The sequence below is a fragment of the Chiloscyllium plagiosum genome, chromosome 26 (assembly GCF_004010195.1).
Source record: "Chiloscyllium plagiosum isolate BGI_BamShark_2017 chromosome 26, ASM401019v2, whole genome shotgun sequence".
Classification (NCBI taxonomy): domain Eukaryota; kingdom Metazoa; phylum Chordata; class Chondrichthyes; order Orectolobiformes; family Hemiscylliidae; genus Chiloscyllium; species Chiloscyllium plagiosum.
The window spans coordinates 14,244,064-14,264,980 of NC_057735.1; the positions used below are offsets into that span (position 1 = coordinate 14,244,064).

Below are 20,917 nucleotides of genomic sequence, written 5' to 3' on the forward strand. Positions count from 1 at the left end.
ATCCATTAATGCTGAGAACACTGGTTGAGTGGGTAGCACTGCTGCCTCAGTGTCAAGGACTGGGTTCAATTCCTGATTTGGGCGACTGTGTGGGTCTTCTCTCAGTGCTCTGGTTTCCTCCTATAATCCAAAGATGTGCAAGTCAGGTGATTTGGCCATTCTAAATTGCCCATAGTGCTAGGTGGATTATTGTGGGTAAATATAGGGTAGGGGAAAGGTCTGGGTGGGTTACTCTTTGGAGGGTTGGTGTGGAATGATGCAAGTTGGTAAATGAAAAAAAAAACAATCAAACAAATGCAAAATGCTGGAAGTTGGAATTAAAAACAATGCTGGAAATCAAAAGGTCAAGCAGCATCTTCGGACATCAGGTTGAGGAGCTTTCACCAGAACAACCCCACTACCTGTTTGATGCCATCATCTGCAATAGTTCAACCAGTGACAGCTGCAGCTTTTTCCTGTTTAACCTGCCTAGTAACACCTCTGGAGCAGGTGTGCCTCCTGGTGCAGAGGTAGGGACACTTCCTCAGACCTTGTTCTCTCTTAATATATGATGCACTTTACATTTCCCAAATCCTTAAAACAAATGACCACAACATTTTTATCATCAGAGATGGGTATTGATGATAAAATGAAAGGAGCCAAGTTTCATTACAATTTTCATAGGCCAGCAAGGGCAAAATTAGCTAGGAACATAGTTTGGATTCTTTAATCATCATTAAAATTTCAAGGTATTATCATCACTTATTCCAGTGTACAAGATCAATTCCCTTCTTGAGGCAAGCATCAAAACTGTCCTAACTTTAGTCCAATTTCGATTTTAATTGGAGATACAGATTTTCAATCAGGGAGACCATCTCCAATTCACTTTGGTGTCAGTACTTAGTAACCATGTTTGTACAGTCAGAAAAAGCTATACTTTTGTTAGAAAGGAGATATTGGCAGTCTTCTTGTGACCTTGCTGCAGACATTTATCTGCATTTTGGTGGTTTTTTTAAAAAAAACAGCGAATTAGCTGGCAACACTTTAAAAGCCTTTAACAGCCTTGGAATTGACACAAATAGTTGTAGCTGCGTGAAGTCAGAGACTTGAAGAAAAGGAAGAGTAACATTCATGGATTGTTCTAACACAGAAACATGGTAGTGGCTAAACATCAGGCTACTTTCGACTAGTATCACACTTCATAGCAGGAAATTGAAACAATATAAACAGCTTATATGGTGTTCCAACCTGAAGGACAGTGAACTTACAATATTAATTCCTTAATGTTCTAAGCAACTGGAACGTACTATTAATTGGTCAGCATTTAGAATTGGAAGGAGAGTGTGGCTGGAGACAAAAGATCAAAAGCTGTTGCCTTGCTGGCCTCATTATTTTCAAATTCTAAAAGTCTTTTAAAGGAGAACACTAACTGAGAAAGATTGGAAACCTATGAAGGTTGTCCATCTCAGCAAAGTTCATGAAGTGAATCTTTCGATGTTCTACAATTGATCTGTTGAACCACTGTGGAAATGACTTCTAATTGGGTTGAGATATTTATGATACAGTAATCTTCTTTCAGCTTAGTACTCAATCATATTGCAATTATGAAACTCTAAGAATGCAGATTGCTTTAAATGTTGCTGCTGCCAACTAGGGAAGTAGCAAAGTAATTAAGCATTCTACATCTTTAAAAAATCCACTTTTTAAAAACAAGTAAACACCATACCCATGTACAAGATAAATAAATAAATAAACAAACCATAATTGCATACTGGTTTATTTAGGCTTGATGCAATTCCAGGACACACACTTGCAGAGATTGGGCTAGTTTGAACTTTAAGAACAACATTATTGAAATCTTTCTCAGAGATACTTAGAAGGATCTTCAATGGAATGTTCCATGTTGTATAGCAAAGGAGAAAAAGAAAAGTTAAACAGGGAATTTTCCGTTTCCACAAAAAAGAGAGATTAAATTTAGTCATGCCCAATGGTGATGTTTAAACTCTGGCCAACTATGGTTCTAATTTCAGGTGCCTCTTTAGTTTAAATATTCTAGTCCTTTTCCTTTAGGACACCTAATCCAACAACCCTAACATTTGACTTGCTGCAGTGGTTAAATAGAAATTATAACAGTAATTTGTTAGTTAATGGAATGAACATGGTGCGTTGGTTAGCAAAGGTGACAAGTGTGGAAACACTTCATTGGCCTTGACTTCAATCACTGAGCATTTCACAGCTTCATAATACTGTGTAAAAAAGGAATTTCACCATTCTTTATAGCTCTTACATTCGATCTTACAAATTCATGAGTAGTTAAGCCTGTAGTTATATCTGTGATGTGAGGTGTGGAGTTTAGGTTGTAGATGGTGAGCAGCAAGTGACAAAGACCCAGGATAGCATCATTAAATCAAACAAGATTCCTTTTCCCTCCAGTGATCAAAATATACAAAGGAACATTTCCATTTATGTAGATATAATTTCACAACATTTGGTGTTTAGCAAATTACTAAACACTAACCACTTTCTGGCCTTTGATCCTATGCATTACAATGAGATGACGAGTGCATTTGATGTCAGCAGGATAGGAATGTTAATTGGAGACTGGGAAAAGATTCCTGCTTCTTTCAAATATTTCCAATGGCCATGCAGAAGAAGCCTCAGTTTAAAAATTCATTTCTAACACCTCAGCAAGTTCTCTCCGTACTCAAAGTTTAACAGAATCAGTCCAAATTGTGAAGGGTTGCTCTTGGAATTCATAAAATTTTGATTTGGACTGAGATTGTATTAGTCTGAACCAACAGAAATGGAATTTTAATGACTGGAAAGATGAGGTATTGTTTTTTGGATTGGTAGAGAACCACTTTTGTAGAGCATCCCCATTCAAGATACAAGCATGAATTGCACTCCCTCCTGTTTGTTATTTTAATTCTCCGCCTTGCTCAAATTAGATTACTATGGGACAGAGGTTAATGAAGCTCAAACAACAGCATTTCATTTTTCGATCAGTGCAATATTGAAATTAATAAATTACACAATTTGAAATTTTGCCGCCTTGCATTTCCTTTATTTGGCCGGTTTGGTTTACACTGGTTTCTTTCAGATGACAATTGTTGATCATTCTGCCATTTACATCTCTTCCGGGCACACTTGGTGTGTCCTGCCCCATTACCACTCCCTTTGGTTCAGCATGACCAACGTCTTTACCATTTAATTTCTCCCACCTTCCACCATCAGGGGGACTTCCCTTTTGTTCATTTTCTCCAACCTCCCCATTTCCCCTGCATACAAAGATATTTCAAGTCCTTTCCAGATGTGCAGGAGAGTCAAAGACCTGAAACATTAACTCTCGTCTTGCTGAGAATGTTGTCTAACCTGCTGAGTATTTCCACACTTGTCACCTTTGTTAACGCACGATGTTCATTCCATTAACTGACAAATTACTTTGTTATAATTTCTATTTGACCACTGCAGAAATGAGTTACTTCATCTGCTTGAACCAATGTGTAAATTGGATATCTGTTGCAAGTTTCAAAGTCAATTCCACTCACACAATAGTTCAAATTCAAGCCAAATTCAGCCAAGCACTGGATCCAGGGCACAGTCCACCAGTAATGGAGACACACAATAGTTTTCCATTCCCCCAGATTCTTTATTTGTATTTACTCAATCGACATCGTTGTCTGAACTTTGCTTAACAGGAAAAGGAGAGACTGCATTCTACATGTTCATTTACTACAAAATGGTTTACACATTGTCCAAAACAAGACACATTCCACCAAAACACAGACTGAATGGAAGAGAAAATAAAAAGAAAACAGTTACGGACCCATTTGCATAGTTCAAAATAAACAAAAAAATGAGTTTATTTACAACAGGATAAAAAAGTTATCCATAAACAACTGATGGAGAAATATTTATTATTTTCTTTTAATACACAAAGATTGCAGGATACATTATTCTTCATGATTCACAAATGCAGGCTGCTTGTAAAAAAATACTCTGAAGCTTCTAGAATCACGCATTTAAGGTTTGATAAATCATTGCCAATTTTTTTTTTAAATTGTTTTCACTTCTCAACTGGATGTATTGTCAGATTGTGGTGTGTTCTGGAAGAAGCTGTTTTGACTATTCATTCCATCACAAGAACCATATAAATACATGCAAAACATTTTACATAGAGGTTATGTCACTGGTAATAAGAGAAAAATATCAAAATGCAAGATACAGCATCAGCACTCCAAGCTGAACTCTAATGTGGCAAACACACCAGGGTACATATTGCTCTGATCCACCACAGTAAGTCATGCATACCACATAATTATTCAGTCATTTTCTAAAAATTTTTAAGTTTTTCATTTTTTTTTACAAAAATACCAGTGTGTATTACACTAGCTACTGGATACCTCAATCTTGCTCTCCTCTGCTTTACAAGAAATAGTTTAGCTTCACGAGTGTATTTATTGAAGGATGGAATTGTCCAGAACCCAAAAATACATTTTCTACATTCACTTGCACAATGGAATTGCATCACAAGACTTCCTTCCAAAGTCTTATTTCATTTCTTTATACCACAATGCCTTCTCAACTGAAGAACAATAATTCCCTTGAATCAGATGAAAGTGGACTACGTGAATGATACAGATATTGATGCAACACTTTTGCCTTTTTCATTCAACATTTATACTTGTTGTAAACACTTGGAACATTGTTTTCAATTAAAAACAGTAAACTGTGAAGGCAGAAGAGTTAGGTGTATATGTTATTAAGATTCCCTTAGCTCCCTATTTAAATTTGAAGAAAGGCAACCAAGATATTACTTCTTAGTAATGTGCGTTTGAAATTGCACTAAGTCCGTGCTGTTGCTTCATGAAGAAAAACACACAAAGGACACACATGACAGAGTTAATAAGTATCCCATCTTTCAAGGCATAAGTTAGCAAAGCTGTACTAGTTTTTTTTTAAATGAAAACTTATCAAACAGGATATATACCTTTAAGCTACAGCACCATACTTTTTATTCAATAACTTAAGCCATAGTGTGTTTTTTTAAAAACTCTTCTAGTGTTGCCCACTTTCAAACTAAGCAAAGAAAATCGAACATTTTAGAACATAGAAACAAAGTTATACACAAAGCAAAATTTTAGACATTTTAACAAAAATGTATATATGAAAAGACTAGAAACGAGCACAATTTTATTGTGGAAGCAAAGATATCCCAAGTTTCTATCTATAGATAGGAAATAAAAATGATTATCAATAATAATCAAATCAAGGATTTGTTACCGAAGTGATGACTCTGCACTGTGACACAAACATGCATATATCCGGTTACATAATCTGACACCTCCATTTTCTGTAAACTCTCTCTTGCTTAACACAAAGACTTCAAGAAAGTATGCAACTGCAAGAATATTGGTTGCAAATGTTCAAGGGATTGAATGAAGGAAAAAAAGTCAGTCATTTACTTTGCTCAAGTTAATGTCAAATTGAATAGACAACAAATAGTGTCTTACATTCTAGCCCATTACCTTTAGAATCGTCTAGATCATCCAAGTGCTTCTACTGTTAAGTGTTTGTTGGTAGATTTCTTCCTGACACCTTGATGTAATCAGGGTAAGATCAATGCAGGCTAGTATTGATACATCCTGCAAAATTAGTTTCTTTTCTGAAATCCCAAATCATTAACTGTAAGCATGGCTTCACGTAAGCTTCAAGTGCCTGTTGTTGATTAGCAACAGACGTAGCACACAGAAAAAAGCTTTAACTTTGTTGGAAAAAAGAATCTAACCCACATAGACAACATCCAGATGCATTATACACACAAATTTTATATATATTTTTAAAAAATGGTACAGACCCAATGGGCTGAAGTGCCTCTTCTGTACTGTATGATTGTGGTGATAATTTGCTTCGAGGTCAGGCCAAGGTTGATTGTAATCTCCTCAAAAAGCTGCTGTCAGTAAACTAGCAGTCTACAATCACCGCTTTGTAACCACTTTAACAGGTTCTTCACCTTTTATCAATCATTTACTATATTAGAGCAGGTCAGTCCCAACTATTTGATTGTGCTTCACAAGTACTTGCTCCACAAGACCATACATTTAGAAAACTGGTAATTAACATGTACACTCTTCAAGCTGCTTACCCGATGAGATAAAGATGTGCCAGGAAGATGGGGATTGTAGACAATTTTCATACGTTGTTTAAAAATAGTTTATCATGCTTGTGGTCCCAAAACTGGAAAAATATCTCTTTCCATATTAAATAATAAATCTGAGGTGGATTTTTAGTGGAATCAAACCTATTTTTCCAAATTCCTTATGTTTAGTCTTCATAGTCACCATTCTAAGTTTATAAAGGCATATAATTCATGTTGTAAAATAGAAAATGTAATGTAATACCGCTTTTGTTATAAGGCAGCCCAGAACCCACCAAGAAGACTATTTATTTATTTCTGCACTTTTTTAAAAACCCAGTGATAATTCAGGGGTCTCTCATCAAGCTGCAAGTCGTACTAACCTGTGCCTGAAGTGCAGTAGAAAGGATGGTAGATATCCATTGAAAGTGATACGTCTCCAAATAAAAGTGAACATTTTTTGAGCACATAATCAGTTTAGTTCATCACAGAAGTTATTGATTTAAAGGAAAATTTCAGCCTCTGGCATAACTTGCATTAATACACAACACAGTTTTGAATTGCACACTTCCCATTAAATTAATTTCATTTATAAAGGTGGACTGTTCTTCATTAGACATACACACTTCCCTCTGAACAGCCAGCAACTAAGACAGACAGAATGCTTGTGGCATTGGTTTATCCTGAAGTCATGATTTGGTCAGGGACAGGAGACCGAAGCAGGTGAGTATGATTAAAGTTTATAAAATTAGAATTAATTTACTGTTTAAAGAATTTTTTATGACTGATCAATGTGAACCTGGGGCTTTTCGGGGTGACAGGAGTAGAACAGAGCTGATCCATCTTTCAATGCAATTTGATAACATACTTGAGAGATGGTGGTAAGAGAGATGGAGAAGAGAAAGTAGCCTTGAAACTGTTCAAAGGTTCTAACAAGCGGTCAGTAATTGTTGCTTACTCTTTTTATAGTGTGAACGTTCTTTTGGATTCTGAAATTCTTCCGTAGTTTGACATCTTTGTGATGACATGGGAGAATTGCCTGGATTCAGGCAAATTAAAAAAAAAAAAGAGCTTGAGAGGTCAGTCTCTCAATATCTCAAGTCTGTGCAGGAGAGATAGAAAAAGGTGGGAGATAAAAAAATCCAAGAGTCAGATCAGATAAAGAGTAATTCATTTCAACTTGACATAAATCGGTGTGCAGGCTGATAGAAAATCGACAGGGATATTTATAAACACTGAAAGTGGCGACAGAAGTAGTGAAGGACATTAGAAAGAAACCTCAAGACATGGTGACGACATGCTGCATTTAAACAGCCAGAAACAATTCAAAAGGTTTTACTGGAAGTTTAATTTACTGAGTAGAAGCAAATAACGATGAATTGTCTAAAAAGTGTCAGATGTTAATATTAAAATGCCAGAAATTGTCAGGAAATTAGAAGAGTTTGAATACTGTACACAAACCAGCTCTTTTTGCCAATCCATAATGTCACAGCATGGGCACTGTTAGCTAACGGGAAACACAGTTGATATTGTGGGACCATTTTTGAGACCATTCACATGAAAGCAGCAATATAATTCAAACTGAAAAATGCCCTTGTTTTGAATGACTGAAAAAACTGAAAAAGGTTTGCAGATTATTTTTATTCTCTTTCCTTAAGATAGTATGCTCAGACAAGACCTGTTGCTGTAATTTCTGCAGTAAAGCTAAGACTTACCATTAGCAGGATAATTCACAGTCCACACAGTTTTAGAGTGAATTCAATTGGAAGTGCAGATACACAAAAGAAAGTGCATAAACCTCAAGTACATGAAAATAAACTATTCAATAACCACCAGATAACTAATCCATATCATATTGCTTCTACAGTGCTGTAGAAATATGTAAATCGGTAACTGCAATGGATGCTTAGAGTCCATTCTTGACTCAAGAGGGTGGTGCTCTTAAAAGGACACTTGAACAACAGCGGAAAAGTTCACCTTCAAATCTGAAAACCATTAAGTATCAGAAAATTTAAATTTTTACTTATGATTCATTTGTTTTGTATAAGCTACAAGCTTTATACAGACAACAGATGATAGCTCCTGTACTACTAACTGCATCGATAAATACCTGAAGACCATTTCCAACTTTACTTAACAGGTACCAAACATCAAATCTTCAGATTTGGAGCTGTCTACAAATTTTGCTCCATGATTCAATATAAAGGCAGATCAATCAGATTTTGAACTTGCTGTACACCCAATTTCATTTGAATTTGAGTAATAAACGTACTTCTTATATAACATTAAATCATGTTTCTTTCATGGTTGGAATCTTTTGGCACAGAACAGCTGTTCTGTTAAAGTATTTGATTATATAAGTACCTTAATCCTGGTGCAACTGCAATTATTCATTGCTAAATAAAACTTACAGCAGTTTAGCCACAGGCTATGCTTTTGTTCTTGTTTAAACCATTGAATACCCTCATCACAATGATTAGAGATTTCAAGTTCTCTGGAACTGAAATCTAGCCTTCACAAATCTGGATAAGGAGCTTTTGCTTCAGATACACTCCAGAGTTCCTGCTTAGAGAATGTTTAACATACGTTACACCATTGGACTGCAGCAGATATAGATATTTCAGCTGTTGAGTCAGACCTCAGTGTCTAATCACCTTGACATCTTTATAAAGGGCAGGACCTATCATACAATACAATATTGATCTAAGTATATGCATAGAAGATTAGATTTTATTCCCCTAATTTTAAACTGTAATTTCAACTACTCTTCTCTTTACTCGACATAATATTTTCCTCACCTACCTCTGCTATAGGGGCAGGAGAAATATTACAGCAGGGACAGCCATCGAGATTTCTCTGTCTATCCAAATTTGCAATTAAAACATTGGGACGGAAGTCGGGGGGGGGGGGGGGGCGCGCGGGGGGAGGGGGCAGTGACATCTTGTTTTAAAACAAAAAACAAATACACATACCTTGTGATTCACAATCTTCACTGCAAGATTGAGAGAAGATTTAAAGGGTTTTAGATTGGATTAGATTACTTAGTGTGGAAACAGGCCCTTTGGCCCAACAAGTCCACACCGACCCGCCGAAGCGCAACTCACCTATTACCCTACATTTACCCCTTTACCTAACACTACAGGCAATTTAGCATGGCCACTTCACCTGACCTGCACATCTTTGGAGTGTGGGAGGAAACTGGAGCACCCGGAGGAAACCCACGCAGACACGGGGAGAATGTGCAAACTCCACACAGTCAGTCGCCTGAGTCGGGAATTGAACCCGGGTCTCTGGCGCTGTGAGGCAGCAGTGCTAACCACTGTGCCACCATGCCGACCACAAAGATTTTCTTATAAGAAAATCTTAAAGAAACACTTACAGCAGCTCAGAAGCAGTCAGATTAGACATTACATCTTCAGCAGCCAGCCAAAATTCAATAACCAAGCAGAAGTTGCACAACATGGAGAGCTTATGTGGAAAGATTATCCTTACACAAAACTACCTGAAGTGAGACTTTGGCAAATAGATAGAAAATGTTGAATGCAATAAATAGTTTTTAAAAACTATGACCTGGGCTCTTCCTTTTAGATTCCAAATTTTGGCCAGCAGTTTTAAATGGTCAGCAAAACTGTTGTTAGTGGATTAAATAAAGATAGCTAAAGGTTTTAATTTATTGGTTAGGATTAATTTCAAAACAAGTTTATATGCATTTCTACAAGGGTTTGCTCAATTTATACATTCCAATTCCTTACTTACTAACAAAGACAGGTTTTCTTATTAAATATTATTGTAGTCCTTTCTCAACATACTATGCAAGTGTGAAACTGCAACTGAATGGTGAAATGTATCTAATGCAGCTTTGTGATAAGGTGGAGATGTGAATTGATTGGAGGAATTAGAATAATTTCCAACAATTATAAGCTCTGCCTCTTCCACAAAACTATGCAACATATACCTCAACAAGTTTGCTAACAGGAGATGCAAAGAGGTGATTTTGGTTCAGGTACAAACAAATTAAACTAAAAAGGTACACTTAGTGCATAGTGGTAGAAAGAAATATCCTTTCACTTCCTTCATAGTTAAATGAAAGTTAGAATATCACATTCTTTTATAACTTAACATTGTCCTATTAAAGCTGTAATGTCCCTTTTTGGTTGGTCTATAGAATATCACCTCATGATCAAAGATAAATTACAATTCTTCTCTTGTTTATTTCAGTATTTAGTGTAGACAAAAACTGCTTTTTGTCATTACTCCTCATGAAGACTTTAAAATCAACTTTGGCAGCTGCCATATACTACATCACCCATCCTAGTACTATGGAAAAAAAAAGAGGAGCTTTTGAGTTCTGTACTTACCAATATTTTAAAGGTTTTGGTTAGGAAAAATGTCAGAAACATTGTTCTTATGCAGTAATACATTTTATCTCTTCAGGTCTGATTACTTAAAAAGGTGCTGAGTGGTGTGGGTTGCAGGGAATCACTTTAGACAATATTTTAGAGGAAAGGTACTTCAAACATACATCTCAACCAACATGCAGGCAGGAGACTAAATACAAATTCTAGTACCATCTAAAACAGCTCTACTGTATCAAGTAATTGATCCATAAAGAATCTGCCATCATTCAAAGTTATGTACCCAAGGATTTGCATGATGTCATGAAGATTCGCCCCATTACCCAAATTTTTTAATGTTACAAGTCACTGCTTAATCAAAAGGTCCGAATACCTGGCCACTTAGTAACTCTGCATCCTGAAAACTTCACTTAACTTTAGTTCAGCCAAATCAAGTTCCCTTCCACTGTATTCAGTGAATGGCTAAATATAATCAATTTCACTGAATTACGAAGGCATCAACGCATGGCCAATATTTCAGGAAGTATCATGTGCAGAACCAAACAGGCAAGTGAACAAGTTAAATGGTTATAAAAATTAATGTGTATGATGATAACAGCAGGCTTGCTAAGGTTTAAAAAAAGCTTCTTTTTGTGTGAGAGAGAAACCTTTCCCACAAATTCAAATGTAATCATGATATGCCACTATGCTTCCCTCATTTTGCCTACCAGTTTAGCAAACACCATTCTTTTATTCCAGTTTAAGTGTACGTATCATTCCAAAAAGAGTCCCAAATTAGAACTAAACAGACAACACTGCCATTGTGGAATTGAAGCCCCTGCAACAAACTTTAAACTAAGTAGCAAATATGCTGCCAGAAACATACATTCCAAACCAAACTCCTACCAAATTTTGATCCCACTTGGCTTTATGTTTTTGTTGAAGAAAGGTATGAACCAAATGTGAATTTAGAAGGCTACTGAAAAGGATCTAAGTAGCTTTACCATACATCATTTATGTTAAATTGAACTGAAAGATTTGCTGTCAATTGCCTCATTAGACTGTTAGTCTCAGACATCAGTCACCTTGTCAGAAGGCAGAACACATTTCAGTGTGCATGTGATGTCACCATACCCCAGCGCACTGACAATGATTAGACATCCCGCTTCCACTCAATTTTAATGGGAAGTTGAACATCTGGCAGTCAACAACAATAATCTGTCACCATGACCAACCAAAAAAATACAAGTGCCACTATTTCTCTACACCCTTCCTCCCCACCTCAAACCCCAACCCTGCAAATAATCTAAAATTGCTGATACAAAGATAGTCTTCAAAGGATTTTTAACAGCTTTCCCATTGAGACTGGAACATTACTGCTGACCACTTGTAAAAGGGAGTCTACTGTAGACATGGATCACACCTTGCCAGGAGACCAAAAGATAGTTATAGTGTACAAGTGATGTGAAGCACAACCAGCACATTGAAATTTAGGAGATTTCGCCACTTGCCTCTGTCAGTGAAATGTTGAAAGCCACTTGGCAGTTGGCTACAAAAGTGACCTAATACTGGTCATCAGCAAGCCAGGTCAAACTAAAAACTAATAATATAAGTTAGTTTAAGTCTGTCCTCCCTGCTGCTCCATACATGAACCAAACTACAAGAACAATTCCCGTTTATCATACTGCAAACAACACTCTCCAGGAAATATAGAATTGGTATTTTTTTTGGCATTTCACTTCACTGTTATCGAAATCTGTGGCCTTTTCAATTTGAATAAATTGAAACAGACATCTTGTAAACTCCAAAGTGCTGGTGACAGGAGAAGTAAAAGTCGACATAAATTGTTCCGTTAACTCTCACCATTCTGTACATTATTCTGGCATGACAGTTGGTGTGTTTTACAATCTTAAGATAGTGTTTCATGTTCAGATGACATATTGCCAGAAACATTCGCTCATCCTACATAAAATGCTTTAGGATCTGCAGACTTCCTGTCAATTTGCCAATTATCATTCAATTTTTTTTGCTTCCTGCAAAACAAGACAAAACAGAGTGAAAGCTGCAAGTTCATGGATTGGAGATCCACTTGGGGTGTGGTTGGGGGAGTTGGGAGCAAGGGTGGTAAGGGTGGGGGGGGGGGGGGGTGATGGATGTTGTGTAAAGAGATTCAGACAGATGTTTCTAGACTGTGTAAGGGGCTTCCTGGACTGGAAGAGGCGAGCTTGCTCGCATCTGTGAGGGGTAGGCCAATTCCACTGTCAACAGCATTGTTATTCTTATTGGGTGGGCTTGGGGCAAGTCCATTGATTTCTACATCAGTCTCATCAATCAGTGGGATCCGAGGCTCGTCATCTTCCATTCCAAATTCTGGGTGTGTCATGAAGTTGTGGATGGAGCTTCGAGATTCTGGTTTCTCTATCCCCTCATACAAGGAACTGCGGAACGCATTCACCACTTTGATCTGTAGGACAGAGGAGCCAAAAAGAGAAAGTCAAAAAATTTGGTCTTGGTGATGAACAGTGGGATTGATTTTTGGCAGATCGTGCGCTGAGAGAATGGAGATCATAGATGTTGCCAATATTAAAGTGGCCAGAACTGGGTGCAATGGAAAGCTGTAAATAAAAAAAAAGACAACTGGAAATGTAAACTTGTGACAAATGAAGAAAAATAAAAATTAGTTGTTCCAAAAAAATCTTTCCAAAGATATGGCTTTTCCATGCTTGGTACGTACTGTACTTAAAATGGGCAATGCCCGATTTGGAGGACAACAAACTGGTGGGTTTACTGACATTCCATTCTTTAAACTAAGTAAATTTAAACTTTCTCCTCCAACAGCAAAATTCAGAACCAAATTTCTGACACCAGCCGTAAGGTGAGAACATCTGAATAGGTCACTAACAAACCAAAAATTGGAAGCATCTTATTATAAAACCCAATTTAATATCAAGGTTGAAGATATTAAAGGAGTTCTTAAGAGAAAATGAAATAAAAGTAAAAGAATCAGGTCACAGAACATAAATAAGGTGAAACGGGTTGTAGAAAATGATATAGCAAATGAATCAGTCACAAAAGGACTGGGCTATGCATAGATATTCTTGCAATATTATTGTCTTCTATCTTTTTTCCACCCAAACTTTCAATAGTGGTTAACTTCAACTTCACAAATGAAGGAATGGCCAAGTGACCAGAATGAAAGCCTCTGCCTGCAATATTCAGGAACTAGGTGACTTCATTTCACTAATAGACATAAGCCTAGATTGTAATGGAAAGATTGGAATCCTGAAATACCTTTACACACCTTACCACATTGGATACACACTGGAGTACCAAGGCTCAGCTATACCTCCAATCTTTTAAGGTTAACTAACAGTGTTAACATATTCCTACGATTTAAGTGCAATTAAGTTTCACAGGCTAAAACAGGGGATTAAAATGGTAATAACAGCATTTGTCAAACACAGCACAAATTTGAACAAAATGATAGAAAGTAACCCAAGAAATGGAGGGCACTAAATGGATAGCATTCAAACAGAAGAACTGAATAAATAACACCAAAATTAAGAGAAAACTACTGTATTGTATTTTATATTAAACAGACAGGGACAAGTGGGTATAAATGGATTGCACTGTACACATTCAATTTTATTGTCTATTTGGATGGGTTCCACTAACAGTTGCCATTCTAAAGACGTGAGCATGTGAATACTAAGAAGATATTTTTAACTGCACTGAAGTAAAATGGACCAATAGTCACCTAAGTTGGACAATGCATTTTAAAGCAAAGTGTAAGATGCATCACTTCAATGGTGAAGACAGAGGGGAAAACATTACCACAATCCAGTGAAACTGTACAACACAATGGACCCATGATGCATAACAATCAAGTGTCAAATTTTCCCATGCTAGTCATCAAAATAACTTTTTGCATGGTAAGGAAATTTTATTGGTAAAACCAACAGGACAAGCTGAATATCACAATACACAAGCTCACGATCAGCAACACACAGACATGCAGTGCAGCAGAGAAGGTAATGTGTAAACATTCGAGTGTAGGCCCAATATTTGAATTGGTGGCAAGTTTAAGGCACCCTTGAAAACATCACAGCTACAAACTTGTTGAATCAAAGAAAACTTCTTTTTAAAAAAAGTCTGTCTTCACCTGGAGACGCCATGTCAAATAACAAACTGCAACTTGGCCATTCACCATCTCTGGTGAATCTTTTTGATTGCTTCTTCTGTGTCCTGTGCCAAATGAAGATGAGAATACTAGACCCGCCTAACAGATTCTGCACTATTAGAACAACTTTTTTTGAGGGGGGTGTGGTTGGGGAGGGGTGAGGAGGAGAGGAGCAGAGGGAAGAGAAGAAATCAGATCCACATGCTGAGAAGAGCAGATCAATAGATCAGCAATACATACATTGGATAACGATTGATCACGAAGAGCATTGGATAAAACAACTGTTAGTGAGATAGGAAAGCAGAGGAGTAATTAGCCATGGCCCAATCAGTCCAGTTTTTGCATTATTCTTGGTGAGAATTGGTGCTATTGGAAAGATAGTTTGTGCATCATTACTTCTTGTGCTGAATTGAAGAGTGAACTCACCTGAGATTTAATTTAGATTGATTATGACATTTTCACTATGCATAGATTAAAATCTACATTAGTGCAGTAGGGGATGTGGTCTCCTTTAGATCAGACTCCCCACCTTTCCCTACATCCCCCTACCTAAAGTCACCAAAACATGTGATACAGACTTTAACCCTTCTCCTCCTGTTCTGTGAGAAAAGTACATAGAATAACATAACCATTTGCTGACTTCTATCGATATTTGTGTGACAGGTGTGCTGAAATGGAATGGGTCTAATATGATCATTGTAATTAGCTTTTGTGCTTTTGATTAAATCACTGAGATTAGCAGACCATTAGTTTTTACATTAGGAAGCAAGCAAAACTGATAGATAAGGTGGTATTTAGACAGAAATAAAAAATCTCACAGTTTGAAGGAAGATGCTGTTGGGCTACAAGTACAACAGAAAACACAATATGATTTTACACATCCAATTTCCTAGTTAATCATGATCCTGGACACTTAAGTTAATAATCTTACAATAATAGACAAGATTTTCATTACACGTCCTTAGAAATGCTGGCTAGGAGTCTCTGACTTCATATTTGCTTTCATCCACATCAACTCTTCAATCTTGATCTCAGTCTACACTTGTTCCTTCTGGAAAATGCCACATTCAATTATCATTCAGTTACTTTCCCAATGACTGCACTGTTGTCTATCCATCAATATTCAAGCATAATCCATGATCAGTCTAGTTATCAACAACAGTTCTAGTCCTTGTTGCGGTTCTATAATGACAAAGTGATTTTAAAGGGTAGATTGAAAGCACTTCCTATGATAGAGAAATAAAAATAATTGACTTTTATCTTAAAAAGTTAACATAAGGCCACTAAGGAATGAAGTCAGTAAAGATTTTGCACTGTAATAACTGTAAGATCATACCCATTAACCTATATTTGTGCCATTAATTCATTTATGATGTTTCAAATACTATGGAATTCAAATAAGAGTCATTAATTCAGTCTTTTAAACATTCTCTCCTTCCCATCAACCCAAACCTTTTTTGATATGATTGTACACTCTAGATTTGAGGCTTTTGCTTCATTAGCCTACGTTCCACACCCACCCAAACCCCACCATTTAGTTTAAAACCATCTCTACCGTCACAGTTGATCGATTTGCCAGAACAATGTTCCCAGCACAGTTCAAATGAAGTTCTTTGCACTGGAACAGCTCCCTTTGATCCCAGTACTCATACCAATGCTCCACTTGTGCTCTAATTGAAGGATCGTATAAACTTACAAAATAGATGCCTCAGTGTAGCCAAATCTTCCAATAGAAAAGTTACCCTTCATTAACTAAAATACTTCTTTTTGGATTCCAAACAAATTCTCTTACTCATGTTTCCACTGCACACAATTTTAATTTTTCTTAGAGTGCAATGGCAGAATCATTATGTCCTTGTCTCAAGTCTCTTAAACGAAAAATCTACTTTTCTTCAATGACAGATTGTTTTTACAAGTTTATCCAACAGGCTTCATGTCTAAACTTCAATAGCTTTATGATTAGTTATCTATTCACATTTATTGATTTATTTCAAACTATCTTGACCTCAAACTCAAGTCTTTCATCCACTCTATTAGTGAAGCTGCCTTCAAGCAATACTTTTTTTTTCTTAATCTTTTTCAAAGCCCAATTCTGTCTCACAATGTTGCATCCATACCTGGGAATGCCCCAAAGTCCTATGATAAAGACACAAAATAACTGGTCCAATTCCTAATACTTTCACATCCTTAGATTTGCCCTAAAAGGGTTGCAACCTCCAATTTTTCCCCATTCATTCAATTGAGGCAATCTAACCCCCCACCTTCACAAAAAAATGCCCCCTGAACTTTTGATGTTAAAATTGATAAAATGAAAAAAGTTAAACTTTTAGTTTTAATTGACATCTTATGAAAACTGATTTTCTTTAAATATGCAAATTATTGAGATACACATTATAATGTAAAAAGAAAGTGAATATTTTTCCTTCTCCCAATTTTCTTCCTCTCCTTTCATAAAAGCGTTGACTCCATTTTCCTATATTTTGCCCAAATAACCATATTCATGTACAAGGTACCAACATTTTAGCCAGCTTGGTTCTGGGGTCTTTTCTCAACATCCACACAGGTGCTGATCAACAAATACTGCTGCTCGTGGACTGAGTTATCACTATCATTCAGGCAAACTTGGATTTCTCTTTCGTCTGATAAGCCAATGAAAGAACAAAAACATGGGTCTAAGTTGGAATCTTCACAGTCTCTGCAGTTCAGCTATTGGCAGGATATATTTGTGATCTATTATTAAAGATGCCGTGAAGTTTTTCAAGGATTAATGTAAATGCTAGGAAATTAGATTCCATGCAAGTACAGACTTTTTAATCTTGTATTGTGCAGTACAACTTTTTGTCTTTCAAATCATGTCAACTCCTGTAACTAATTTTCTTTCATTGCAAGAGTTCATTGAAATTTGTTGAACTCTTCATTTGAATGCTGAGTGCAGTTTTCCACTTTACACTGGAGTGGAAAACCACCAGCGAACCTGTTCAATCACAGAGTTGCTGAACCAATTTTGTTTTAATGGTTACACTCACCTTTCAGTTTGGTTTCCAGTGTATAATGACATTCTGGGTAATCAAATGTAATGTGATGAAATAGATAAATTCTGTGCACATTTCACTCTATTGTTTAAATCGCTTTGCTCAAATTTTCTTCAAAAGAACCTAAATAATTGGTTGGCCCCCTTAAGATTTTCAACAGGACTCCTGATGCATGTCTAAACTATTGGAAGTGAAATTGAAGACAATGAGGAGCTCTGTGGCAGTTGCTAAAGCAGGCTTGCTGAAATTTCATTGCAGGGCATTTTTAAAAATCTCAAGAACATGTCCAGGACACAACACTTCTTCCAATTTATTCCAATGCTTTAAAAAGCATTGTTCCCTGGAGTGAAATCTTGTGGCAGTAGTAGCACCTTCACCTCTGAGCCAGGAGGCCTGGGCTGAAGTTCTACCTGCTTCAGAGGTGTGCACTAACATCACAGAACAGGCTGATCAGAAAATATCTAAAAAGGCTTTCTAATCCTCATGTAAGATTGATTAAAGGCATTCCATTGGCATGTTCCCACCACATTAAGAATTCCTTCAGTAGATTTGAAAATAGCTATAGATTCTAATGAATGAATAAATGGTGATGTTATTACACCAGAACCAAACTGCACAAACCGTCAAGGTTCCACACTTGCCATTCCATTTCGAAGGAGGAACTTAAAATCTCAAACTGATCTCCTCTGGCGCTCAGAAGCAAAATTAACAGCTATGCTCAGAAGTTTTTAAAAAGTTAAAAATACGTCTGACATGCTTTGCTGTTACTAACTCTGGTCAAAATGAAGAGAAAAACCATAATGGCTTTGAATTCCATACAACATCACTTTCCCAAGAAATGAAGCAGCAATGCTGAAAGCTCAATTGTAAAACAACAAAGGAAGTAAAAAGGCTGCAGTCTTTACAACACAATCACCATCTTCTGCTGCAAAAGAAAGAGGAGTTTACCTGGAAAAGTCTGACTTCCAGTAATTAGTTGTCACAGATTATAAACAAATATTCCTCCCAAAGATGATGACGATGACGACATTTTAATGTGATTTTTCAGGAAGATTTTTCTCCCTGCCTTTTAAGACTGAATGTTGATAGCGGCACAATGTTAAACTCAATAAATGGGCTTATTACAGTGCAGTCTGGACACTGGTCAATAAATTGCTGGTGTCTCCTGCAATGCAGCCAACTGTACAGTTACCTTCAGGAAAGATAATCTTCACTTACCCTAAAACGCATAACCTCCAAATAACTATGCTTGTGTAACTGGCTTGAAATACCTTCCTTATACATAGACATTTACTGCCTACACTGGAGGTCTAGCAGTTCAGCTAGTTGTGTAGACCATTTCACAAAACAATATAAAAGTGACTATTTAATAACTGACCCCCATAACTACTGCTGAATTTGACTTGCAACTTATAGCTTCTTACAGGCATAGAGTACTACCATTAACTCTTAACCTTTACATTGGATATCCTATAGTCTTACTATCATACCTAAAAAGAGGAAAACCCGTGCTTCCTAGTTCTAGTAGGCAAGACAATTTACATTTTCATAGAGTACTTATAGACCTCCGACACTTGAAAACCTCAAAATGTTTTGGGCTTACACTCGAACATTTACACCGTGAATTCAAGCTAGATTAATAGACCATAAAACTCGGCTATCAGAGGTGCAAAGAGTATTTGCAGTTGAGCAGTGAAATCATAGTCTCATTGTGCACTCATAGGCTTTCACCACTGAGCCAAGACAGGGATGTCATAATACAATAAGGTAAGTCAATATATTGTACATTATGTTCAACAAAATTGGAATTATAAAAATGTAATTACAGCAAAAAAATAAGAAAATGGACAGAAGACAGACTTTGTGCCCTGGAAGAAAGGTTAAATTAATTTGACAATTTCAGTATTGTATGGTGGCATAGCAGCATAGTTCCGATCCAACAATGATTTGCTTGGTCCTTCTTACGGTAAAACTGGATTAATGCTATACAGAACCAGACATAGCTGCAAGCTACAAGAAAAAAAGCATGCATATAAAAGGATTCTGTTCCTAGCTGTTACAAGTTGCATTGTGACATCCCTGCATTTAATAAAAAGCCCTGTGCTGGCATTACTGCCCCTTTCCCAAAACCAAATAGAAACTCTCCAATTCATGGATTTCAAGTGAAATGCTAAGCAGATAGCAAAATGAAATCAAATTTATGACTTGCTACACCAAGACACTTGCACAAGGAAATGTCAATTAATGCATTAGTCGTGTGGAGCTGCCTCAAAAACTGGGAGAACATTAAAGTATCTAGCTTTTATTGAAGTTTCAATGAAAACAAACTTGATACTCATTTTAACCCTTAATATATGCAAAATGTTTTAAACTTGTGCAACAAATGGTGGAAATTATAGGTGGATGCAAGGGAAAAGGGGATCAAAGGAGAGGGGAAAGGGCACGAAAGGTGGGCTGTAGTGGCTTATCAGGTACGATCTTACTGAATAAAGGAGTATGTTTGAGGAGCCATATCATTTACTTTTGGTGATTACTTTGTTAACATTCTCAGACCAGAGGACCAAAATTGCATTAACTTACAAGCAGAGGCAGGTTAAGAAAGGATCTCTATATAATCCCTCCACTGTGTCAAAATACACAGAGCAGTCTTACTACTCTCAGGTGAAAGTGATAGTTATGACTGCATCATTACCCCTTTGTAGATATAAAATCACTATCCCAAATTATTAAATAGCGCTGGAGCCTTACAACTACATCTGCAAGAAGGGGAATTTGTTGCATCATTAACTTGCAAAATTTCAGGATCTTCCCTGAATTGGGAATCGATGTCAAAACGTTTCAACCTTTAGGCAGAGCCTAAGTACTCTTCAAAGCTTATATTATAGATTTTTCTGAAAAAAGAAAAGTATGTTAATGTATTGGCCTTGTTTTACGTGAATGCACTGGTTAAAGTCAGAGTAAATTCAGTCTATCTAGAAAATCAGAAAGAAAAACATTCAATATTCGGTGGATTTTTGAATTAGACAATAGTCGTTGCACCCCTACTATATATATATTTCTTTTTTAAATGACATCTTTTGTGTGTTTATCTGAAAAACTCCATTCCTGTGAGAAAAAGAAAAACGTTTAGATGCAGCAACCTTTGAAATAAAAGTTAAAACAAAAAAAGGCTGAAATGAGAGAACATTCAGGAAACTAAAAAGGGAAAAAAGAAGTTAAGTGCATGGACGGAGATGATATTAATTTCATGCAGTTT

General features: G+C 36.6%; 1 protein-coding gene across 7 annotated transcripts in view; it reads right to left on the bottom strand.

Moving 5' to 3' along the window:
- Positions 1–9,360: 9,360 nt before the first annotated feature.
- The window catches only part of LOC122563116 (plasma membrane calcium-transporting ATPase 1-like), a 233,175-nt gene continuing 221,618 nt past the window's right edge, over positions 9,361–20,917 (bottom strand). For 5 of the 7 annotated variants that reach the window (XM_043716565.1, XM_043716561.1, XM_043716558.1 and 2 more), the window contains one exon: positions 9,361–12,913. In XM_043716565.1, the coding sequence (XP_043572500.1) occupies positions 12,620–12,913 (294 nt within the window). In that variant the 3' untranslated portion in view covers positions 9,361–12,619. The remainder of the gene's footprint in view (positions 12,914–20,917) is intronic. The other 2 variants (XM_043716564.1, XM_043716562.1) reach the window with 1 other exon arrangement.